The 27,037-nt window shown below is 45.6% G+C and overlaps 1 protein-coding gene across 3 annotated transcripts in view; it reads right to left on the reverse strand.

The window, feature by feature from the left end:
* Nucleotides 1-27,037, reverse strand: part of USP28 (ubiquitin specific peptidase 28) — a 230,216-nt gene that overhangs the window by 64,378 nt on the left and 138,801 nt on the right. For all 3 annotated transcript variants that reach the window (XM_063943189.1, XM_063943188.1, XM_063943190.1), the window contains exons 12-17: nucleotides 20,772-20,867; nucleotides 15,864-16,040; nucleotides 13,564-13,763; nucleotides 11,951-12,021; nucleotides 3,977-4,205; nucleotides 3,631-3,813 (exon numbers count right to left, since the gene is read on the reverse strand). In XM_063943189.1, the coding sequence (XP_063799259.1) occupies nucleotides 3,631-3,813; nucleotides 3,977-4,205; nucleotides 11,951-12,021; nucleotides 13,564-13,763; nucleotides 15,864-16,040; nucleotides 20,772-20,867 (956 nt within the window). The remainder of the gene's footprint in view (nucleotides 1-3,630; nucleotides 3,814-3,976; nucleotides 4,206-11,950; nucleotides 12,022-13,563; nucleotides 13,764-15,863; nucleotides 16,041-20,771; nucleotides 20,868-27,037) is intronic.

Genomic DNA, 27,037 nt, shown 5'->3' on the forward strand with positions numbered 1-27,037 from the left:
GTCCTTGGTGACAGGGATATCCACTGATGCATCTGAAGATGCGATCCGGACCATTTGTCCAGCAGGTCCCACTGGAAAGTTCTTGCGTGGAATCTGCCGAATGGGATTGCTTCGTAGGAAGCCACCATTTTACCCAGAACCCTTGTGCATTGATGCACTGAGACTTGGCTCGGTTTTAGGAGGTTCCTGACTAGCTCGGATAACTCCCTAGCTTTCTCCTCCGGGAGAAACACCTTTTTCTGGACTGTGTCCAGGATCATCCCTAGGAACAGAAGACACGTCGTCGGAACCAGGTGCGATTTTGGAATATTGAGAATCCAATCGTGCTGCCGCAACACTACCTGAGATAGTGCTACACCGACCTCCAACTGTTCCCTGGATCTTACCCTTATCAGGGAATTGTCCAAGGAAGGGATAACTAAAATTCACTTCCTTCGAAGGAATATCATCATTTCGGCCATTACCTTGGTAAAGACCCGGGGTGCCGTGTACCATCCATACGGCAGCGTCTGAACTGATAGTGACAGTTCTGTACCATAAACCTGAGGTACCCTTGGTGAGAAGGGTAAATTTTGACATGAAGGTAAGCATCCTTGATGTCCCGAGACATCATGTAGTCCCCTTCTTCCAGGTTCGCAATCACTGCTCTGAGTGACTCAATCTTGAATTTGAACCTCTGTACGTAAGTGTTCAAAGATTTTAGATTTAGAATCGGTCTCACCGAGCCGTCCAGCTTCGGTACCACAACAGTGTGGAATAATACCCCGTTCCCTGTTGCAGGAGGGGTATCTTGATTATCACCTGCTGGGAATACAGCTTGTGAATGGCTTCCAAAACTGTCTCCCTGTCAGAAGGAGACATCGGTAAAGCCGACTTTAGGAAACGGCGAGGGGGAGACGTCTCGAATTCTAATTTGTACCCCTGAGATATCACCTGAAGGATCCAGGGGTCTACTTGCGAGTGAGCCCACTGCGCGCTGAAATTCATTGAGACGGGCCCCCCACCGTGCCTGATTCTGCTTGTAAAGCCCCAGCGTATACTGAGGGCTTGGCAGAGGCGGGAGAGGGTTTCTGTTCCTGGGAACTGGCTGATTTCTGCAGCCTTTTTCCTCTCCCTCTGTCACGGGGCAGAAATGAGGAACCTTTTGCCCGGTTGTCCACGAAAAGACTGCGCCTGATAATACGGCGTCTTCTCATGTTGAGAGGCGACCTGGGGTACAAACGTGGAATTCCCAGCTGTTGCCGTGGCCACCAGGTCTGAAAGACCGACCCCAAATAACTCCTCCCTTAATAAAGCAATACTTCCAAATGCCGTTTGGAATCCGCATCACCTGACCACTGACGTGTCCATAACCCTCTACTGGTAGAAATGGACAACGCGCTTAGACTTGATGCCAGTCGGCAAATATTCCGCTGTGCATCACGCATATATAAAAATGCATCTTTTAAATGCTCTATAGGCAAAAATATACTGTCCCTATCTAGGGTATCAATATTTTCAGTCAGGGAATCCGACCACGCCAACCCAGCACTGCACATCCAGGCTGAGGCGATTGCTGGTCGCAGTATAACACCAGTATGTGTGTAAATACCTTTTAGGATACCCTCCTGCTTTCTATCAGCAGGATCCTTAAGGGCGGCCATCTCAGGCGAAGGTAGAGCCCTTACAAGCGTGTGAGCGCTTTATCCCCCCTAGGGGGTGTTTCCCAACGCACCCTAACCTCTGGCGGGAAAGAATATAATGCCAATAACATTTTAGAAATTATCCGTTGTTATCGGGGGAAACCCACGCATCATCACACACCTCATTTAATTTCTCAGATTCAGGAAAACTACAGGTAGTTTTTCCTCACCGAACATAATACCCCTTTTTTTTGGTGGCACTCGTATTATCAGAAATGTGTAAAACATTTTTCATTGCCTCAATCATGTAACGTGTGGCCCTACTGGAAGTCACATTCGTCTCTTCACCGTCGACACTGGAGTCAGTATCCGTGTCGGCATCTATATCTGCCATCTGAGGTAACGGGCGCTTTAGAGCCCCTGACGGCCTATGAGACGTCTGGACAGGCACAAGCTGAGTAGCCGGCTGTCTCATGTCAACCACTGTCTTTTATACAGAGCTGACACTGTCACGTAATTCCTTCCAACAGTTCATCCACTCAGGTGTCGACCCCCTAGGGGGTGACATCACTATTACAGGCAATCTGCTCCGTCTCCACATCATTTTTCTCCTCATACATGTCGACACAAAAGTACCGACATACAGCACACACACAGGGAATGCTCTGATAGAGGACAGGACCCCACTAGCCCTTTGGGGAGACAGAGGGAGAGTTTGCCAGCACACACCAGAGCGCTATATATATACACAGGGATAACCTTATATAAGTGTTTTTCCCCTTATAGCTGCTGTATAGTTAATACTGCGCCCAATTAGTGCCCCCCTCTCTTTTTTTAACCCTTTCTGTAGTGTAGTGACTGCAGGGGAGAGACAGGGAGCTTCCCTCCAACGGAGCTGTGAGGGAAAATGGCGCCAGTGTGCTGAGATAGGCTCCGCCCCTTTTTTTGCGGACTTTTCTCCTGCTTTTTTATGGATTCTGGCAGGGGTTAAATGCATCCATATAGCCCAGGAGCTATATGTGATGCATTTTTTTTGCCATCCAAGGTGTTTTTATTGCGTCTCAGGGCGCCCCCCCCCCCAGCGCCCTGCACCCTCAGTGACCGAAGTGTGAAGTGTGCTGAGAGCAATGGCGCACAGCTGCAGTGCTGTGCGCTACCTTGTTGAAGACAGGACGTCTTCTGCCGCCGATTTTCCGGACCTCTTCTGCCTTCTGGCTCTGTAAGGGGGCCGGCGGCGCGGCTCTGGGACCCATCCAAGCTGGGCCTGTGATCGTCCCTCTGGAGCTAATGTCCAGTAGCCTAAGAAGCCCAATCCACTCTGCACGCAGGTGAGTTCGCTTCTTCTCCCCTTAGTCCCTCGATGCAGTGAGCCTGTTGCCAGCAGGTCTCACTGAAAATAAAAAACCTAATCTAAAACATTCACTAAGAAGCTCAGGAGAGCCCCTAGTGTGCACCCTTCTCGTTCGGGCACAGAGATCTAACTGAGGCTTGGAGGAGGGTCATGGGGGGAGGAGCCAGTGCACACCAGATAGTCCTAAAGCTTTCTGTAGATGTGCCCAGTCTCCTGCGGAGCCGCTATTCCCCATGGTCCTTACGGAGTCCCCAGCATCCACTTAGGACGTTAGAGAAAATGTCGACACCACAATGTCGTCACGGTTCAAAATGTCAGCAGGCACCATGTCAACATACTCAGATTGTCCACGTGTTCGCAATATCCCGAAGATGGCGATGGTTAGGGTTAGACTCCACTGGGAGGGTTAGGATTAGGCTGTGTGGGGAGGTTATAGTCTAGGGGGAGGGTCAGGGGTAGGGGGTTTAATACTCACCGGAATGCTGGAGCATCGGAGCACTGACCGAGAAGTGTACACCACACGTGAAACCAGGATCCTGAAGCATGTTGACAGTTCAACCATGTCAACATTCTCATGTCGACCTGACAACTACTGACAAATCATACCACAACCCTATAAGCGTACCCTAGGTCTGTGCAGCTGTAGTAAGGGCTTACCATCACAATGAGAAGAGAGCTCGTCTGCTGAAGTAACAGGGTCCATCTGGGGGATCTTGCAGGAATGAGCCTCTTCCCATTCTTCCACTTCATGTTCAAACCTTAGGTTGTCATCTCTAACGTAATGTACAAAGCCAAGTGGTAGGGTGTTGATTTTATCCTCCAGTTGTCCAGTTTCATGGTCTGTGCAAAGATCAAATGAAACATGATACAGTTGCATTAGGTTCTGGTTTAAGGTAAGGAACATGGTCTTCTGAAAGTCTTGCTTGATTTAGAAAATAATCTAGATTGAGAAAACCTACAGAACAAAGTTAGTATTTAGGACAAAATGCTTGAGATCTCTTACCTGCAATAAGATATGGGAGCTTATTATTTATGTACATGAGACAGTAAGCACTGGCGTTCCGCATTCCTCCATAAGAATCTCTTTCCAGCTCTTCCCAGGTAGCCTCCGTCACCGAGATATCATTATACTTCAGCCAGCACTGTCTAGTATTGCTGTATATATAAGCCCAGTAATGTCCAGCATTAGCCTGGCCTTCATGAACCAGCACTGCATGAAGCCTGTATGGAAGCTGAGGAAGCATATTTTTAGATATACATAAAAAGCATAGTTTAAAGCACTAATCTAATAAACAAAGAAAGAGTAAAATAACCAACATAAAAGATTACAAATGTAAACACAGTCCGTGATACGACCAAGGTTTATAATAAGAGAGAGGCCGTCTAAGTAAAGGAAAGCATGAACTCTATTAGTGTACATAAGGTAACATCCAGCAAATGGACAGCTTAGTAAAGCTGCCCATGGGGGATTATTTGGGGATCTGAGTCTCAGCATGACTTTCATGGTAACGTAAAGTTGGGGTGGTCCTTAGTGATTTTAATTTCTGTGTCAAGAGTCTGTGTATATGGAAGTAAATTTAAAACCATCAGCACCAGTACTGCCGCAGCTTTGGAATGGTCTTTTTATTGTTATTTATAGATACATAAGCTCATTTCAGCAAGACAACAGGAGCAGCAGATTTGGCAGCCTCCATCAGCACAAGTTCAGGTGTTACGCAGAGAGAATTCTCAGCTGCTGACACAAGGCCATGCTTCATTCATGTGTCCCTGACTCCACTACACCTCCCATGCTGCGCTCATTAGCCGTGTCTTCCAGTGCAAGCAACGGAAACATGACACAGACTGTTTAGGTTCTGAAATAAGGCTGGTGTCATAGTGCACACTAAGAGATTGCTAGTTTAGGAGTTTATACAGTACACTGCCCAGAAAATCATTTCACACAAATCTTACAAAGTATTACAGACCCCATCATACAGGTCTTCAGTCAAGAAAATAAGAATTTACTTACCGATAATTCTATTTCTCGTAGTCCGTAGTGGATGCTGGGAACTCCGTAAGGACCATGGGGAATAGCGGCTCCGCAGGAGACTGGGCACATCTAAAGAAAGCTTTAGGACTAACTGGTGTGCACTGGCTCCTCCCCCCATGACCCTCCTCCAAGCCTCAGTTAGGATACTGTGCCCGGACGAGCGTACACAATAAGGAAGGATTTTGAATCCCGGGTAAGACTCATACCAGCCACACCAATCACACCGTATAACTTGTGATCTGAACCCAGTTAACAGTATGATAACAGAGGAGCCTCTGAAAAGATGGCTCCCAACAATAATAACCCGATTTTTGCAGACAATCCGCACTTGGGATGGGCGCCCAGCATCCACTACGGACTACGAGAAATAGAATTATCGGTAAGTAAATTCTTATTTTCTTTCTCTGACGTCCTAGTGGATGCTGGGAACTCCGTAAGGACCATGGGGATTATACCAAAGCTCCCAAACGGGCGGGAGAGAGCGGATGACTCTGCAGCACCGAATGAGAGAACTCCAGGTCCTCCTCAGCCAGGGTATCAAATTTGTAGAATTTAGCAAACGTGTTTGCCCCTGACCAAGTAGCTGCTCGGCAAAGTTGTAAAGCCGAGACCCCTCGGGCAGCCGCCCAAGATGAGCCCACTTTCCTTGTGGAACGGGCTTTTACAGATTTTAGCTGTGGCAGGCCTGCCACAGAATGTGCAAGCTGAATTGTAATACAAATCCAACGAGCAATAGTCTGCTTAGAAGCAGGAGCACCCAGCTTGTTGGGTGCATACAGGATAAACAGCGAGTCAGATTTCCTGACTCCAGCCGTCCTGGAAACATATTTTCAGGGCCCTGACAACATCCAGCAACTTGGATTCCTCCAAGTCCCTAGTAGCCTCAGGCACCACAATAGGTTGGTTCAGGTGAAAACGCTGGAACCACCTTAGGGAGAAACTGAGGACGAGTCCTCAATTTCGCCCTGTCCGAATGGAAAATCAGAGAAGGGCTTTTACAGGATAAAGCCGCCAATTCAGACACGCGCCTGGCCCAGGCCAGGGCCAACAGCATGACCACTTTCCATGTGAGATATTTTAACTCCACCGATTTAAGTGGTTCAAACCAATGTGACTTTTGGAACCCAAACTACATTGAGATCCCAAATTACCACTGGAGGCACAAAAGGAGGCTGTATATGCAGTACCCCTTTTACAAACGTCTAAACTTCAGGGACTGAAGCTAGTTCTTTTTTGGAAGAAAATTGACAGGGCCGAAATCTGAACCTTAATGGACCCCAATTTCAAGGCCCATAGACACTCCTGTTTGCAGGAAATGTAGGAATCGACCCAGTTGAATTTCCCCCGTCGGGCCTTACTGGCCTCGCACTACGCAACATATTTTCGCCAACTGCGGTGATAATGTTTTTGCGGTTACATCCTTCCTGGCTTTAGATCAGGATATGGATGACTTCATCCGGAATGCCTTTTTTCCTTCAGGATCCGGTGTTCAACCGGCATGCCGTCAAACGCAGCCGCGGTAAGTCTTGGAACAGACAGGGTCCTTGCTGGAGCAGGTCCCTTCTTAGAGGTAGAGGCCACGGATCCTCCGTGAGCATCTCTTGAAGTTCCAGTTACCAAGTCCTTCTTGGCCAATCCGGAGCCACGAATATAGTGCTTTCTCCTCTCCATCTTATCAATCTCAGTACCTTGGGTATGAGAGGCAGAGGAGGGAACACATACACTGACTGGTACACCCATGGTGTTACCAGAGCGTCTACAACTATTGCCTGAGGGTCTCTTGACCTGGCGCAATACCTGTCGAGTTTTTTAATCATGTGGACGACTTCTGGGTGAAGTCCCCACTCTCCCGGGTGGAGGTCGTGCTGAGGAAGTCTGCTTCCCAGTTGTCCACTCCCAGAATGAATACTGTTGACAGTGCTATCACATGATTTTCCGCCCAGCGAAGAATCCCTGCAGCTTCTGCCATTGCCCTCCTGCTTCTTGTGCCACCCTGTTTGTTTACGTGGGTGACTGCCATGATGTTGTCCGACTGGATCAACACCGGCTGACCTTGAAGCAGAGGTCTTGCTAAGCTTAAAGCATTGTAAATAGCCCTTAGCTTCAGGATATTTATGTGAAGTGATGTATCCAGGCTTGACCCTAAGCCCTGGATATTCCTTCCCTGTGTGACTGCTCCCCAGCCTCGCAGGCTGGCATCCGTGGTCACCAGGACCCAGTCCTGAATGCCGAATCTGCGGCCCTCTAGAAGATGAGCACTCTGCAACCACCACAGGATGGACACCCTTGTCCTTGGTGACAGGGTTATCCGCTGATGCATCTGAAAATGCGACCCGGACCATTTGTCCAGCAGGTTCCACCGGAAAGTTCTTGCGTGGAATCTAACGAATGGGATTGCTTCGTAGGAAGCCACCATTTTTACCCAGAACCCTTGTGCATTGATGCACTGAGACTTGGTTCGGTTTTAGGAGGTTCCTGACTAGCTCGGATAACTCCCTGGCTTTCTCTTCCGGGAGAAACACCTTTTTTCTGGACTGTGTCCAGGATCATCCCTAGGAAACAGAAGACAAGTCGTCGGAACCAGCTGCGATTTTGGAATATTGAGAATCCAATCGTGCTGCCGCAACACTACCTGAGATAGTGCTACACCGACTTCCAACTGTTCCCTGGATCTTACCCTTATCAGGGAATCGTCCAAGTAAGGGATAACTAAAATTCCCTTCTATCATCATTTCGGCCATTACCTTGGTAAAGACCAGGGGTGCCGTGGACCATCCATACGGCAGCGTCTGAACTGATAGTGACAGTTCTGTACCATAAACCTGAGGTACCCTTGGTGAGAAGGGTAAATTGGGACATGAAGGTAAGCATCCTTGATGTCCCGAGACATCATGTAGTCCCCTTCTTCCAGGTTCGCAATCACTGCTCTGAGTGACTCAATCTTGAATTTGAACCTCTGTATGTAAGTGTTCAAAGATTTTAGATTTTAGATATAGAATCGGTCTCACCGAGCCGTCTGGCTTCGGTACCACAATAGTGTGGAATAGTACCCCGTTCCCTGTTGCAGGAGGGGTACCTTGATTATCACCTGCTGGGAATACAGCTTGTGAATGGCTTCCAAAACTGCCTCCCTGTCAGAGGGAGACGTCGGTAAAGCCGACTTTTGGAAACGGTGAGGGGGAGACGTCTCGAATTCCAATATGTACCCCTGAGATATTACCTGAAGGATCCAGGGGTCTACTTGCGAGTGAGCCCACTGCGCACTGAAATTCATTGAGAACGGGCCCCCATCGTGCCTGAGCTTGTAAAGCCCTAGCGTCATACTGAGGGCTTGGCAGAGGCGGGAAAGGGTTTCTGTTCCTGGGAACTGGCTAATCTCTTCAGCCTTTTTCCTCTCCCTCTGTCACGAGCAGAAAAGAGGAACTTTTTGTCCGCTTGCCAACAAAGGACTGCGCCTGATAATACGGCGTCTTATTTTGAGAGGCGACCTGGGGTACAACGTGGATTTCCCAGTTGTTGCCGTGGCCACCAGGTCTAAAAGACCGACCCCAAATGTCCCCTTTCAAAGGCAATACTTCCAAATGCCGTTTGGAATCAGCATCACCTGACCATTTTACTGGTAGAATTGGACAACGCACTTATACTTGATGCCAGTCGGCAAATATTCCGCTGTGCATCATGCATATATAGAAATGCATCTTTTAAATGCTCTATAGGCAATAATATACTATCCTTATCTAGGATATCAATATTTCCAGTCAGGGAATCCGACCATGCCAACCCAGCACTGCACCTCCAGGCTGAGGCGATTGCTGGTCGCAGTATAACACCAGTATGTGTGTAAATACATTTTTGGATACCCTCCTGCTTTCTATCAGCAGGATCCTTAAGGGCGGCCATCTCATGAGAGGGTAGAGCCCTTGTTCTTACAAGCGTGTGAGCGCCTTATCCCCCCTAGGGGGTGTTTCCCAACGCACCCTAACCTCTGGCGGGAAAGGGTATACTTTTTAAGAACTTATCAATTGTTATCGGGGGGAAACCCACGCATCATCACACACCTCATTTTATTTCTCAGATTCAGGAAAACTACAGGTAGTTTTTCCCTCACCGAACATAATACCCCTTTTTGGTGGTACTCGTATTATCAGAATTGTATAAAACATTTTCCATTGTCTCAATCATGTAACGTGTGGCCCTACTGGAAATCACGGTTGTCTCTTCACCGTCGACACAGGAGTCAGTATCCGTGTCGGCGTCTGTATCTGCCATCTGAGGTAACGGGCGCTTTAGAGCCCCTGACGGCCTATGAGACGTCTGGACAGGCACAAGCTGAGTAGCCGGCTGTCTCATGTCAACCACTGTTTTTTTATATAGAGCTGACACGGTCACGTAATTTTCAACAGTACATCCACTCAGGTGTCGACCCCCTAGGGGGTGACATCACTGTTACAGACACTCTGCTACGTCTCCACATCATTTTTCTCCTCATACATGTCGACACAAACGTACCGACACACAGCACACACACAGGGAATGCTCTGATAGAGGACAGGACCCCACTAGCCCTTTGGGGAGACAGAGGGAGAGTATGCCAGCACACACCAGAGCGCTATATATATATATACAGGGATAACCTTATATAAGTGTTTTTCCCCTTATAGCTGCTGTATGTTTTAATACTGCGCCTAATTAGTGCCCCCCTCTCTTTTTTTAACCCTTTCTGTAGTGTAGTGACTGCAGGGAAGAGCCAGGGAGCTTCCCTCCAACTGAGCTGTGAGGAAAAATGGCGCCAGTGTGCTGAGGAGATAGGCTCCGCCCCCTTTTCGGCGGCCTTATCTCCCGTTTTTCTGTATATTCTGGCAGGGGTTAAATGCATCCATATAGCCCAGGAGCTATATGTGATGCATTTTTTGCCATGTAAGGTATTTTTATCATGTTTTATTGCGTCTCAGGGCGCCCCCCCCCAGCGCCCTGCACCCTCAGTGACCGGAGTATGAAGTGTGCTGAGAGCAATGGCGCACAGCTGCAGTGCTGTGCGCTACCTTATTGAAGACAGGAACGTCTTCTGCCGCCGATTTTTCCGGACCTCTTCGCTCTTCTGGCTCTGTAAGGGGGCCGGCGGCGCGGCTCCGGGACCCATCCAGGCTGGGCCTGTGATCGTCCCTCTGGAGCTAATGTCCAGTAGCCAAGAAGCCCAATCCACTTAGGTGAGTTCGCTTCTTCTCCCCTTAGTCCCTCGATGCAGTGAGCCTGTTGCCAGCAGGTCTCACTGAAAATAACAAACCTAAACTAAAACTTTCACTAAGAAGCTCAGGAGAGCCCCTAGTGTGCACCCTTCTCGTCGGCACAGAAATTTAACTGAGGCTTGGAGGAGGGTCATGGGGGGAGGAGCCAGTGCACACCAGTTAGTCCTAAAGCTTTCTTTAGATGTGCCCAGTCTCCTGCGGAGCCGCTATTCCCCATGGTCCTTACGGAGTTCCCAGCATCCACTAGGACGTCAGAGAAACAAAGCTTCATTACATGTAACTTGCATGTATGTGTGTTGCATACAGAAGCACTGCTTGGGCCTGATTTGGAGTTGGACACAATGCCTATGTTCATGCCTGTTGTTGTGATTACATCTTAAGTCACACAGCACAAGTGTCCCATGGTTTGTGCATACAGAGTTACAGGACAGTCTTTATGGCAGTGTTATGGGAATGTCGCGGGCGTGCTGCAAAACTAGTTACGAACTCAGACACAATCACATACATAGGAGGTCATACTCTGATGGAAAATCTGCACCTAGCAAGGGGCTGGTGGTGTGTGCAATGGCTGTGACTAAAGACACAAAGTGGGCGTCCCAGTCCTTGCACATTCACATACGTACATCAAGGAAGGGCTTCTACTAGTATCAGAATAAAGTTGCAGATGCGGCTACATCAAAAAGACACAAACACTGATGCAGCCATTTGGGTCTCTGTCCACTAATATACTGTATCTAACTCCTCTTCCACCTTCTTGATTACCACAACGTATAAGATTGAACTGACCCGATTTGGTTTAGTTGCAGGGAAATCAGACAAATTAGGGTAATGGTATAATGTCCTAAGGGTCAAAAGATGGTGACAGAGCAGGTAAATGGAAGGCTGTCATAAGCCCATATTACCCATCTCTTGCACAGAAAGATTCAGAACCCATGTACAGGATACACCTTATCTGCCAATAACTTTGTTTTGTCGACATTCTAATACTCTTGACAGGTCATCAATGACGGTCTACATTGTACACAAAATACACCACACCTAGGCACTGTGCTACAGTCTAGCCAATGACAGTTGGTGGATACCGGTAATGTGAAATTCTGACATTCAGTGTCGACATAAGGGTTAGGCTACAGGATGGAAGGGGTAAAGTTGGGCTCTAAGGGTAGGGAAGGGTTAGGTACTAGATAGTTAGGGTAAAACGTAATTATATGCAACGGGTGTGATGTGTCATTGCTGCAAAGTTTCAACGCCGGCAAGGGCACCCAATATTGCACCTTTTGTGGGCTGAAAACACCCTAATTCGCACAAAATTGCTCGGACCTGTATGGGGTAGCGAGCACTTCTGCGTGAATTCGAGCTGCTGTAAAGTGCTGCCACTGTGACTCGCACCCACAAGATCACTGCAGGTGACTGGATCAACCCCTTAGAGTTATGTGTAGGGATCAGTGATAGGACGGTGTACTCATCGGCACGCCGCTCAGTCATGCCAGAAGTGAGAATCACATGAACGTCAGAGCCTGGGAGTAAGCCACTACTGGGCCACCAGAGGTGATAGGTCGACTATCGGAAGTGGCTACATGCTGCACGTCGACATATCATACCACACTCGTGTATAATGTTAATTAAACTTTTTTTTTTTTTTATGCAATATTTATTTAGAGGAATGGTTTGTTTAGAAAAACACATTTGGATTAATTATTACCTGTAGAAGATCAGGATCATCGTAAATATCTTCAACTCTCTTCCTAATATCGCCAATAGAATTCTTTAAGTCTGAAGAAATAAGCAGGTGACAAACCAATGTCAATTCCTATGTGGACAGGTGGTTCATCATTGTACTGGATTAGTACAGCTTCAGGATATATAGCATCCACTTCATGTGTATTTATTATGGAGAAGTGTCTATATACTCTCTGCACTAGCCCTGACGAAGCTGTTGCTAGCCATATGGGAAGCTTACATTTTACCCCATTACCTAACATTAATATATTCACTTTGCCAAACCCCTCTATGGCTTTTACTAACTGTATAACTTTTCTTTCTGGCTGATTTCTATGCTTTTAAAACTTGTATAAAGGTCAGGCACATTTCATCACTTTCATTGGTATAAGGTAGTTCCCTGGAAACAGCTCTCTGTTCTATTCCAGATCAGCAAACAGACGATACCTATACATCTTATCATCAATGTTTATGAGATGCCACAACCATGACATACAGTCAGGAACCCACAAAACAGAACAAATTATACAAATGCATATAGGGGCAAGAGAACAAGCAATTGTATTAGTAAAACCCAATACAAAGAGACATTGCAAATTAGCAATTGTTACAGAAGGACACACAAAATGCAGTAATCTGTAGTCACATTAAATAAAATGAAGTAAAATGGAGTAAAATAAAATACATTTAATTGAAATTAAACAAATTAAAGTCAAATGAAATGAAATGAAATGAAATGAAATAGCAGCCACAAGGAGCCCAGTACAAAAGAATCCGATCCTGCGGCACATAGGGGGAGATGTATCATTACCACACACATCATGTCGGAAATGTAGCTCCTGCTTTGCCCAGGTGAAGCAGAAATCTATAGGGGGGTATTGAATTAGTGACGTTTTTCGACCAGTCGAAAAAACTGCACTTTTCACCCATTTTTTTTGTCGAATTTACATTCGACCTATTCAATGCCCTTGGCGTTTTTTCGACTGGTTGAAAAATTCGGCACTGGTGAAAACCACTTGTATCAGCGAATTCACCACTAATACACGTTTTGGGGAATTCGCGGGCGTTTTTTCACCCATTTTTCAGAACAATTTTCGCACATGCCAATTAAAAAAAAATAAAAAATTTGTGAAATAACATGGGTGAAAGTGGATTAAAAAACGTGCGAAAATGCCCACAACTGAAAACCCTGTGTTGAATTAGTGCGTTTTTTCGACCAGTTGAAAAAAACGGCACTTAGTTGAATACCCCTTATAGCATCTCAGCCACCATAACGGGGGAAAGAAAACTTCCAGGGATCTATGCAAGTCCAGTAGTGTATCAGCACTGTCATTGCTCCTGGCTGGCCCAATGCACATGCATGAGATCTTGCAGAAACTGCAACACCTCATTAGGCACAGATTTGGGTCCGACAGCGCACGTGTGGGCTCGTCAGATAGCGATGTGACTGGTTAGTACGCATAAAGCCATCCTTAAACACTCTGCTTTTGTCGCTACGTGCCCAATAAGCAGAAAATATATTTTCAGTTATATCTATTTAATGGCAATTTACATATGGCAATTAACATAAGCTTCCCAAACTATGTCCCACCTGACCTTGCATGTCCTGTTCTACTTCAGCTCTCCACCTCTGCAAGCAGGCTTCCACAGACTGCAGTTCTTCCTTAGTAACCGTATGGGGAGCTGGTACTTCTGCAGAAGAGGAGTAAGGCGACAGAGAAGCATTTTCTGATTCAGGGCTGGAAACTGTGGAATCGTCACTGTCCAAATTTTCACCATATCCATTGGTTATCACACTATACAAATCAGAACACAAATAAAGATTTCCACCTTTTTCCAGGAACAACTTGTTATAGTCACATATACTCACAAATAAGGGGTATTAGTACAACAGAGGTTCCTGCTCTAAGTATTGTCCTAATGCACTACAAAAATGAATAGGAAATCATCAGGTGCTTTTTTTAAAAAAAGAAGGACAATGATCATGACACAAACTGTTAAAGTAAAATCATATTCACTTATTTTTTTCCCCGTTTAGTCTAATATCTCACAAGAATAAAATACTAATCCACGATTTTCAAACTCATAGCATATTTGGCTGCACTATCCGTATAAGCAGTTTCCTGCTGGCAGATTTTCTTTCTGTTCAAAACTCTATAGCTAGATATGTGGTTAATAGTTCACAAACACAGACTGACTGTTGCTTCAAGTGTAACTGCTAAGGGTTCGGTATGATTTATTGACAGAAGGGATGCCGGCTGTCAGTATACAGACAGCGGCATGCTGGCAGCAAGGCAGAGAGTCCCTGTGTGGGCTCGCTTTGCTCTCTGCGCTTCGGGTCCGGTGGCTCACTTCACTCGCCACAGGCAGGTGGTCAGCATTCCGTCTGACAGTATTTCACGGGCTGTCGCAATCTTGGTGTCGGTCTCGTGAATTCCAGGATCCAGACAGCCGCCATTTTAACTGCATCTCCTACCAACAGAATGGATGTAATTCTAACTATAGTTATGATAACTTCATGCGGCCAAGACTTAATTTAAAAGGCATGGAAGATCAAGGGGCAACGTAAGTTCAGTCACTAGAGGGGTGCGGATCGCACCAGGTGTTACTATCCGAGGGAGTGACACCAAGTGCGAACAGTCTCTGCAGGGGCGGTCCAGAATCTCTGGGAGTGCTGGACATGTCTCCAGAGTGAAGAAAATGGTGGCACACCCCCCACCAATGACACCGTACAGTGTGAAGTGTGTGAAGCAGAGTTGCAGGGACAGCCCTTTCTCACAATCTCTGACCCTGCATGCAATTATTGATACAATCTTGCAATATATTCAATTATTTCAATACAATTTTGGTCATATTTATCACAACTCATCCGCATTGTGATAACTATGCCCGCAAGTAAGAAAGAGCTGACTTCCCATATTGCACATCATATACCACAGCATATCAGATAAATAATCAGTCCCAAACGAGGCACAGGAGAAGGACTACTGTTTACCACTTTGTATCCCTGTGTTCATCAAAAGACTACTGTTTATGATTACCATTAATTCCAGTTTTTATGTGGATAGGTTCTCACTATACAAAGTGACATATGGATATTGTGAAATCTCAGTGGCTTACTGCAAATATGTCATTAACACTGAATTTGTTTAATAGCCAAATTAGTCTAACAGATACACAGAGGAAGTAGGTCTTCATGGTTTAACTCTATATATTACACTGAATATTATTTTGGCATAGTTATAAGGACTTTATTGCTTAAATATATGGGTAATAAGTCCCTTTTTAAATCTACATCAATAAAAACACTTTTATTCAATGTCTTCTTTGTTTTTATAATGCGGCTCTCTTTAGGAATTGCAGTACAAAATTGAAGGATAATTAATATATTATAATAGGTCTCTAAAATTGCTATTTGCTACCCTAATACCTCAAACATCACAATTAAAAAGTGTAACAAGCTAAACAATATACCAAAAAAAAAAAAAAAAAAAAAAAGTGTCGCTCTCCATTCCATGTATAATGTATAATGTGTGTATTCCTCTGTGGATATGAGAATGTACTTTTATGTACAGTTATTTACAGAAACATCAGTGGAAACTGTGCATTGATTTGTATAATTCTGCAATGCAAATGTGGAGCATGCTTTACTCCTGGAATTATCTCAGTAAGAGAAAAGCAGCTTTTATTTTAAACAATCTAACTTAGATCCAGGCCTATTAAACAACACAGTAAAATAAAAAGCAAAACAAATCTAGAGAACAAATGAAGATAAGGCTTTGTAATCCACATCAAATAGCATCTAGGAAATGGCTTTTGGCTGTGCGGCACTTCATTTACAAGGTTAGCTAGAACATCTATTTTATAGGTTTGCATTTTACTATAAATTAAATTACCCATTTTCTTGTGGTTGAGTATCAGAAGAGCCACAGTCATCTGTTGCAAGCTTGGATTTCCCAGTCACATCCACAGCACGGCTTCTTGCTGCAGACTTTGTGTTAGCGAACTCCAGCACATATTGAAGCATATCAGGAAGAGGACATCGATTGGGACCAGAACCGTACTGTAGGTACCTGAGCAATACAACAGAACACTGGTATATGCATCACTTGAATGAATGAGTATATGGAAAAAAACAATAAAAATAAATACATTTTATTTTTTATATATATATATATATATATATATATATCTCTATCACAAACATGTTCTGATTTGGTGAGTGAAGTTTTGTGTGTTGTGGGAGTGTGTGCTTCTTACACAGTAGCCGGTGGAACAAGAAGGGTCTCCAACAACACAAAATAGTGAAGTGAAGCACCTGTTAAAACTGGTGTAAGACAACTGTGGGGCAGAGGTGTAACTAGCATAGGGCGCGCAGGTCACGTGCCCTGGGCACCGTGGCAGGACGAGCATTGGGGGGCACCACAAGCACTATTGCGTACACGCTGCCCCTGTCCTCCCCGCCCTCCACCATCGTGCCGCCACCGAGCCATCCTCCACCATGCCTGCTAGCTATTGGGAGCGTTGCTGTCTGATGAGCGAAGCACTGGACAAGGTAGAGGACAGGTCGCGGTGCAAGGCCTGCAGTCCGGGTTTCAGGTGCCTGGGGGGCACACATGCCATCACAGGGCGCTCAGGTGCGATGCAGTTGCCCCGGTAGCAGCCTCTACTCCCAGCTCTTCTTTGCCAGACGGGAGTTAAGTGGCTGTACCCCCCGCCCCCCTGTGCTACGCATTCCTGCCAGGTACATCCCCCTCACCTTATTATTATCTGCAAGTTCCCCCAGCAGAGGGGGCACCACAGACACCTGCAGGGCCCGCTTGCCCCACTATGCCACCAATGCGCCCATCCACCGGGACTATGCCCGTCATCCCCGCCCTTCACCATTGCGCTGCCACCGAGCCATCCTCCCGCCCTCCACCATGAGACAGGAGAGGCTTAGGAGTGGGAGGGAGAACGACGATGACACATGAGAGGCTTAGATTGTGTGTGTGGGGGACGACGACAGAGACATGGAATGTGATAGTGTGCTGAGAGACGACGTGGGGGTGAGTGATGGTGTAACTGTGACTGAGAGACGACATGTGGGGGAGATGGTGTGGTTGAGAGACGCAGGCGGAGATTGTGTGCCTAAAAGGCAGGATGTGACACAGGGGGCAGGATGTGAGACTGGTTGAACCGCTGTTGTAGGATGCTGACTTTGTTAATATTTCTACGCAAACAGGCATCTTCTGGACGATGCAATGTCCTACATGAATAGTGAATACCGACTGAGGCCACCGTATGCTTTATAGCAGAGGTGGCCAAAAGGTAGATCGCGATCTACCAGTAGCTCGCGGAGCATCCGCCAGTAAATCGCAACAGTCTTAACAGAAAATAACTGTAAGGAGCCTGCCACCGCTGGTTCTCTTTATAGTTCCCAATGATGCAGTGTGCGGGTGACGTAATTTCGTCACCCGCAATGTGACGGGCCTGGGTGCTGGTTGGATCCAGTTTGATGTAGCAGCCAGCGGGAGGCCATGCAGTGTGAAAGCGGGAGCTGTGATTGCGGGGAGATGCAGGACTGAAGCTCGGCAGCGTGACAACTTGTCAGGTAAGTTATGCAAAGGAGGGTTTCTTCACAAGGGGAGGAACGATCTGCAAAGGGGGGGATCTGCACAGAGCGTGGTATCTTCACAAATGTTTTTTTTTTTACAAAAGGGGGGATCAGCAAAGGGTGGAGGATCTGTACAGAGGGGATTATTGTACAGGGGGCTATTATGCAGGGGAGTGGAAGGGGAGATCTGCACAAGGGGGGGATCTGCAAAGAGGGGGATTTGCACAGAGGGGGGTTATTTGATGTTGTCATTCTTAATGCTATTTTTAATTGTGCGCATTATTATTGGTGCTGTTATTTGATAGCATCATTATTAATGCTATTTTTAAATGTGAGCGTTATTATTGGTGTTATTTGATGCCGGTAGATCACCGGTAAGTAAATGAACAAAAAGTAGATCCCAGGTCCCAAAAGTCTGACCACCCCTGCTTTATAGGATACATTTCTTCAGAGGTTCCACATTGTGAGGTTAGGTGCATGTGGAATTGAAAAGAATGTTCCCAGTGTGATGTGAAACAGGTGGCGTGTCATGTTGGCACACCCCATTTTCAGTGACTACGCCCTTTCTGGGATGTGTCCATGTCCATTTTTCGGTACACACACACAATTTACTTTATAGGTATTATTTATAGGTAGATGCTATACAATTAGTCCTAAAGACAGCAGTCAAATGCCCAATACCTTGGGGATTAACAAATGCCGCAATGGGCTTAATGCACGAGTCAGTGAAGTTTCATGGATTCTGTGAGTTAATGCCCATTAACACATTAAGTTATCGGGCCTTACCAAGCCTGACAAGAGACGTCTGCTAATTGAATAGTAATGCCCGAGGCTACCTCCCGTTATTACCTGAGGTAATTTGCTGTGGTAATTCAATCTCCCCTAAAAAAGACTAGTTTGCTGTGTTCCAACAGATCTCTAATTGTGCCAAAACCTTTTGTCCAGCACAATATTTGCTCAAAATGAGCTTGCCTCACCGGAATCCTCCAACAAAATGTGACATGCAAGCACAGTTGGGCCAATTTAACAAATTATGGCCGCATCCTTAGAATCAGTAGTGGATTTACCACTAGACAACAACAGCAGCTATCTAGGGCCTGGCGGGCCCAAGGTGACTTTTCTTTGTGTGTTATTTGAGATTTAGCCTCCCCTGCCGCCCTCACCCGCGTGCACTTCCTGAATGAAATGAAAGGCAGCACGTTGATGCCTGTTAGGTGTACAGGTGGCCATGGGCACTGGCTTGGTAACTTTGCACAGGCTGTAGCTGCGCTTGTTAGTGACTGCTGCCGCTAATTTAGAGCTGCCGGGGAAAGGGCACATCATGCTACAGGCACAGGCTGCTTCCCAGGAGCGCACTGATCGAAAGATGACAGTGATACCCCATTCACACCGCAGCAATAACCCGGTAAATTGCCGTTTTTTAAGCCTTCCAAAACGGTTCTAACTGCGGTGTGAAAGGGCCACTTTGAATTTACTGGTTACAGATTACTGGTATTTTAAAACTGTTAAAAAGCAGGGTCATTGTGCAATGTGAAAGGCTCAGAAACGGTATTTCCAAAGCACAGAAGGTGATAGGCTGTCTCCATGCGTGATGTCACCAGGCAGAAGCAGGAAATAAACTGGAGGAAACACACAAGAGTGAAGAAGCATTTTATTATACAGAATACAGTTTAAAATGGCAAATTGGAGTGATGAGGAGGTTAGGGAGCTGCTTAGGATGAGAGGGGATGAAGAAATTGCTAGACAAATCACTAGGACAGTGAAGGATGCAGTAATCTACAAAAACATGGTAAAGATGCTTAAAGCTGCTGGGTTCCATCGTACGACTAGCCAAATTATTAATAATTATTAATAATGTGTGGGCCAGAAAAGTCCATTTAAAATGACAACCACTGTTTTCTATGGGAGAAACGTGTTCAGTGTGAAAGGTACTAAAACGGTAATGAAACGGTAATATACCAGTTACAACATGCGATGTGAAGGGGGTTTAACTGCTCAGACCTGTTTTAAGAACCGTTTAAAGAACCGTTTCAAAAGCAGGGTTTGCGATGTGAAAGCGGTATGAGTGTCATATCTCCCATCAGACAGTGACCATTTGTGCAGGAAGTGATTTGCAGTCCTGGCTGGGCATCATCCCCCCTCAAGCATTGGGGCAGATGTATTAACCTGGAGAAGGCATAAGGAAGTGATAAACCAGTGATATGTGCAAGGTGATAAAGGCACCATCCAATCAGATCCTAACTGTTAATTTACATATTGGAGCTGATTGGCTGGTGCGTTTTTCACCTTGCACAGATCACTGGTTTATCACATCCTTATGCCTTCTCCAGGTTAATACATCTGCCCCATTTGTTTGATGGAACATTCCTGAGCAGGCTCCCTGGCCAAGTAAGTAGAGAGCAGGCCAAGCAATGAGTTGCCAGTCTCAGCACACACTCAGCCTCGACTGGTTTACTACACAGCATTTGGAGAAGCAAGGTGGTGGTGGTGGTCCCTGCCACCTATCTGGGCTCCTTCATACTTGTCATATCCTACTTTCAGAGCAGCTTGAGCTCAGGTAAGAGTCACCCCAGCCTGGATCCTCATGGAGGGAGAGTGGGGAGAGGAGTAGGACTGCAGGGATTAGCGGCATCTAGAGTGCATTCTTTGTGTTACACCTGTGAAGAATAATCAGCACCTCTTGCTGCAGTACATAGAATAGCAGCTGTGGGGATTTTTTAGCTTTATATAGGATGTGTGTGTAGTACAGTATTTTTTATCTCTGCCAGTATATGTCATCTCTTCCAGGAATTGCCTATTCTGCCCATTGTAATCCTATGTAGTATGCCTAAAATGGCTGCCTCACTTGGATACTTCATGGGAAGGATGAATAATGCTTGGAACAGATGACCCAGATGCCGGGCCTTTGTTTTATATTCATGGTTTCTGTAGTTTGAGAAAATATGTCCATGCTATCTGCCACTTGAATACTATTGGAGAAAAGCACTAAAAATACAATTATTATTATAATGTAGACTGCCTTTCAAAACTGTGGTTTAGTGAGATTATCTTCATAATATAATTTGTGTTCTCGCAGTATAACCTATAGAACAGATGTGGTATATAAAGAGAAATAAATACATAGTGACTTTCCACAGTTCTCTTGTTTTTGTATTTGTATTCTGACATTTATGTTTAGTGCAGGAAATGGTTATTGACCTTAGTTTACCTTTCCAACTTCTGATGGAGGTCATCGCAGCATCTGTTCAGTTTCCTGATCTCCTCCCGCTTCCTCCTAATCAGCTCTTTGTTTTTGTATAGGAACCTGTAAGATAGGCTCAATAACTCAATGTCTCCAGTCTTGTGGTGTAAACAAGGAAAAAGTTAATTGCTTGATAATTCCTTATTCAGAAAATACTGTACATATGAAGATTACTAAAAATGCAGTTTGGGAGTGTAACATCTCCACAAAAGTGAGATGGTTATATTTGCCATAAAAATATTTTCCTCTTCACCCAATGGGGGACACTGGAACAATGGGGGATATGGCGAGTGGTGTGAGGAGCCTGGAACATTAAAACTGAAATGGTTTGAACTTGGCCCCTCACCCTCTATACCCCAGCTGCCTGTATTCTTCAGTTTTTTTCTAACAAAGCCAGAAAAGCAGTACAGGAAAAAAGGGAAACCAACACTGTTCAAATAATAACATCATGATGCAAAACCAAGAAACACAAAGATCACATGGAGGGTGTCCAGTGTCCCTCATTGATCCAATGGAGGATGCTGGAACACTGGGGATGTCCCAAAGCTGTCCTCAAGGAAGGGAGCAGGCAGTGCGCAGCAGCATACCGAAATCTTGCATCCTTGGAAAAAAGGTGGTTAAGTAGTAAGAAATTCTAAAGGTGCCTCCTTTATATTGATGGACCTAATGAGGTTCCTAGGGAGGTCCTCCTAATGTTTTCTATTGAAAGGGGAACTGTTGTCACCTAAGTAATAATTATCATCCTGCTTGAAGAACAGATAAAATATGAGCTAGAGACAGGTTCTTTCACTATAATGGATTGCGCATAATGTGAGAACTCCCAGTAAACCTACACAGCTCCAAACCAGGATAATTTCTATATATTCCTGCAAGGTGCAATAGTGCACCATCAGCATAAAATAAACCTATAACAGATGCCTGATATGGCTATATGACAGGAAGGAGAGTGAACAACCAGTATCATAAAAACACTTATAATATATACAGTAGATGTATATATTCATAATTGCATTTCTTACTGGTCAACGTAATAGTGCTCAATCAGTATATGGGCAATTCCACCAGTAACAATCACATTTTTACAGTTATACGGGTATATTCAATGCGTGTCGGATCACGGCAGGACCATTAAATAGGTCGAATCCTGATTCGACCTAAAAAAGTCAGAAACTGACGTCTTTCCAACTAGACGGCAGTTACGACTTCAACTGAATAGACCCATTAAACTGTATACATTATACAACTGCCACTACTAATGTGAACAAATGAAACCCTATAGCCCACAAAAAACTTATATAAAAAACTATCAAAATAGCTTAGGTGCTATCTTGTGTAAGTTATCTTTGATAAATCAGCCTACTTTCATAATCAATAACAGAATCACCATTCATGAGACATGTTACAATGTATGCACACAACATTGATAAAATCAGATTCCAGAATGGACTTCAGATTTTCACAATTTTGTTACAAGAGGAAATCCTGGGGATACATCTAGCAAAAGTCTGACAATTTGTGTAACCTGGTCATATTTTTTTAATAAGGTTACGGAATCACCAAGTGGGTAATGAACATGGAAAACTTTATTACAACACTGATTTTTAGGTAAACTCTCAAAAAAATATTTCTTGATAAGATAATCCAGAGTATCCACAGCACCCAAATCCTGGACTCAGGGGTCTATTTACTAAGCCTTGGATGGAGATAAAGTCACTGGAGATAAAGTACCAGCCAATCGGCTCCTAACTGTCATTTTTCAAACACAGCCTGTAACATGTCAGTTAGGATCTGATTGGCTGGTACTTTATCTCCAGCGACTTTATCTCCATCCAAGGCTTAGTAAATAGACCCCTTAGGTTGGCTCTGCGAATGGAGAGTAGAGCAGATATCTACTAAATGAGGCGACGGTTCCATAGAGGAACCCATCAGTGTTGTGGAAGAGAGAAGATTCATCTATTGCTTTCGATTAAACCCACAAGTAACACAATAGCTCACACTATAAGGTGACAGAGTGGCTGTGACATTTCCTCTCCGACACAAACAGCTTACAGTAGATAATACAGCAATCAGTATGTAAACAACTCCTGTGCTGGAATGACATGTATGTGGAGGCCATTACAGCTGCAGCAGGATATCTGTTACACTGCAGCCACTGAAAATGGCAGTGCCCCAGTAGGAAGAATGTTATCTCCTCAGAGAGCGCCTGCTGAGGAAGGAGGCACCGTGCAGAAATACGTCACCTCCTCCATATACCAGCTTGGAATAGAGATAAGGACAGCACTCTCAGCAAGGTCTACTAAACAGAATATCAACCCCACAGAGAATAAACTCAGATTTTTTATTTTTGTTCCGTTGCGGATAAAAAGTTGTACAAGGCTATAGATCAAGGCCACATTGCGTGCGTCATGTAAGGAAGTTTTTAGATTTGTACATTTTAAACAAATAAATGAAACCTAAAGAAGCGGATTAGTTGTGTGTCTCTGGTGCAAGGGTCTAATCATAGAAATGTTACAGAACTGATGGCGCACCCTAGGCATTCTATCTATCCAAAAAGCTAGAGATCAGACTATGGCCCAGATTTAGAGAGTGATAATTTGCACGGTGATTAAGTACCAACCAACCAGCTCCTAATTGCCATGTTACAGGCTGTGTTTGTAAAATACAGGATTTTAATACCTACCGGTAAATCCTTTTCTCCTAGTCCGTAGAGCATGCTGGGGTCCACTTCAGTATCATGGGGTATAGACGATTCCGCAGGAGCCATGGGCACTTTAAGACTTTTCAAAGTGTGTGAACTGGCTCCTCCCTCTACGCCCCTCCTCCAGACCTCAGTTATAGGAACTGTGCCCAGGGAGACAGACATTTCGAGGAAAGGATTTACTTTTATACTAATGGTGAGATTCATACCAGCTCACACCTCAACCATGCCGCACAACATTGCATTCAACATAACACATGCCAACAGGCATGAACCATTTGCAGCAACATGCTGAAAACAAATGTAACACAACTTGTGTAACTATAATGAACAAACTGCAGGTAAAGTACGCACTGGGTCGCGTGCCCAGCATCCTCTAAGGACTAGGAGAAAAGGATTTACCGGTAGGTATTAAAATCCTATTTTCTCATACGTCCTAGAGGATGCTGGGGTCCACTTCAGTACCATCGGGTTATACCAAAGCTCCAGTACGGGCGGGAGAGTGCGGATGACCCTGCAGCACAGATTGACCAAACTTGAGGTCCTCATCGGCCAAAGGGTCAAACTTATAAAATTTAGCAAATGTGTTTGACCCTGACCAAGTAGCTTCTCTGCAAAGTTGTAAAGCCGAGACTCCCCGGGCAGCCGCCCAGGATGAGCCCACTTTCCTAGTAGGATGGGCCTTCACCGACTTCGGTATCGGCAATCCTGCCATAGAATGAGCGTTCTGAATCGTACCTCTGATTCAGCGCGCAATAGTCTGCTTAGAAGAAGGACACCCAATCTTGTTGGGAGCATACAGGACAAACAGAGCCTCTGTTTTCCTTATCTGAGCTGTTCTTGTGACATAAATTTTCAAAGCTCTAACCACATCTAGAGACTTTGACTCAGTGAAAGTGTCAGTAGCCACTGGCACCACAATAGGTTGGTTTATGTGGAAGGACAAAACCACCTTTGGAAGAAATTGTTGACGAGTTCTTAACTCTGCCCTATCTTCATTGAAGAGCAGGTAAAGGCTCTTGTGAGACAAGGCCCCCAACTCAGACACCAGCCTTGCGGATGCCAAGGCCAAAAGCATCACCACTTTCCAAGTGAGAAACTTCAATTCTATCTCCTGCAGAGGTTCAAATCAATCTAACTGAAGGAACTGCAACACCACATTAAGGTCCCATGGTGCCACTGGAGGCACAAATGGAGGCTGGATGTGCAGAACCCCTTTCACAAACGTCTGAACTTCTGGAAAGGAGGCCAATTGTTTATGAAAGAAAACTGATAAGGCCGAAATCTGGACCTTGACTGACCCCAATCTAAGGCCCGCATCCACACCAGCCTGCAGAAAATGGAGAAAACGTCCCAACTCAAACTCTTCCGTAGGAGCCTTCTTGGATTCACACCAAGACACATTTTCTTCAAATACGGTGGTAATGTTTAGACGTTACTCCTTTCCTGGCCTGAATAAGAGTGGGGATGACTTCCTTGGGAATACCCATTTGGGCTAGGATCTGGCGCTCAACAGCCATGCCGTCAAACGTAGCCGCGGTAAGTCTTGATACACACACGGCCCCTGCTGTAGCAGGTCCTCTCGGGGAGGAAGAGGACGAGGATCTTCTATGAGTAACTCCTGAAGATCTGGATACAAAGCCCTCCTTGGCCAGTCTGGGGCAATGAAGATTGCTCGAACTCTTGTTCTTCTTATTATCTTGAGAGCTTTCGGAATGAGTGGAAGTGGAGGGAAAACATATACCGACCGAAACACCCACTGGGTCACCAGTGCATCCACTGCTATTGCTTGTGGGTCTCTTGACCTGGAACAATATCTCTGAAGCTTCTTGTTTAGACGAGATGCCATCACGTCTACCTGATGAACTCCCCAAAGACTTGCCACCTCTGCGAAGACTTCTTGGTGGAGGCCCCATTCTCCTGAATGGAGATCGTGTCTGCTGAGGAAGTCTGCTTCCCAGTTGTTCACTCCCGGAATGAAAATTGCTGACAGAGCTCTTACATGTCTTTCTGCCCAGAGGAGAATCCTGGTCTCCTCTGCCATTGCCGCTCTGCTTTTCGTTCCGCCTTGCCCGTTACATTGTCCGAATGGATCTGCACGGGATGATCTTGAAGATGTACCGCTTGTAGAAGGCCGTTGTAAATGGCTCTCAATTCCAGAACGTTTATGTGTAGGCAGGCTTCCTGACTTCACCATTTTCCTTGGAAGCTTTCCCCCTGTGTGACAGCTCCCCAGCCTCAGAGACTTGCATCCGTGGTTACCAGGACCCAGTCCTGAATCCTGAACCTGCATCCCTCTAATAGGTGAGAACTGTGTAGCCACCACAGGAGCGAAATCCTGACTTTGGGGGACAGGATTATTTTCCGGTGCATGTGTAGGTGGGATCCGGACCACTTGTCCAACAGGTCCCACTGGAACACTCTGGCATGAAATCGGCCAAACTGTATGGCCTCGTAGGGCGCTACCATTTTCCCCCAACAACCGAACGCATTGAAACTGCGACTTTGGAAAATTCATGATCCAACCGTGTTGTTGGAGTATTGACAGGGAGAGTGTGATGTTCTGCACCAACTGTTCCCTGGATCTCGCTTTTATCAGGAAATCGTTCAGATAAGGAATTATATTGACTCCTTTTTGACGAAGGAGGACCATCATCTCCGCCATCACCTTGGTGAATACCCTCGGTGCCATGGAGAGTCCAAACGGCAACGTCTGTAACTGGTAATGGCAATCCTGTACTGCGAATCTCAGATAAGCTTGGTGGAGGAGGATAAATGGGAACATGCAAGTAAGCATCCTTTATGTCTGACACCATTAAGTCCCCCTCCTCCAGACTGGAAATCACTGCCCTCAGGGATTCCATCTTGACCTTGGACCTTTTCAGGTAGAGATTCAGATTTTTCAGGTTTAAAATTGGTCTGACCGAGTCGTCCGGCTTCGGAACTGCGAAGAGGCTTGAATAAAACCTTCTTGCTGTGACAAGGGTACCAGGACAATGACCTGATCCTGGACATAATTTTTGAATTGCCGTTGTTACTGCCTCTCTTTCTGGAAGAGAAGCTGGCAAGGCCGATTTGAAAAATTGGCATGGGGGGACGTCTTTAAACTCCAGTTTATACCCATGGGACACTATTTGTAAGACCCATGGGTCCAGGCCAGATTGAATCCAGATTTGACTGAAAAGTTTCAGACGTGCTCCCACCCGAGCGGACTCCCGCAAGGGAGCCCCAGCGTCATGCTGCAGATTTGGCAGAAGCAGGGGTTGACTTCTGCTCCTGGGATCCTGGAGACGCTGCAGATTTCTTTCCTCTTCCCCTTTCCTCGTCCTGCAAAGAAGGGGGAACTTTTGGCCTTTTTGTATTGGTTGGGCCGAAAGGACTGCATGAGAGAGTGATGTGTCTTTTTTCGCCGGTGCAGGAGCATAAGGCAAGAACATCGACTTACCTGCGGTAGCCGCCGAGACTAACGCATCCAGCCCATCACCAAATAAGGCCTCACCTTTATACGTGAGAGCCTCCATATTTCATAGCTTCT

This window comes from Pseudophryne corroboree, chromosome 10, assembly GCF_028390025.1.
Source record: "Pseudophryne corroboree isolate aPseCor3 chromosome 10, aPseCor3.hap2, whole genome shotgun sequence".
In the NCBI taxonomy this organism is placed as follows: Eukaryota; Metazoa; Chordata; class Amphibia; order Anura; family Myobatrachidae; genus Pseudophryne; species Pseudophryne corroboree.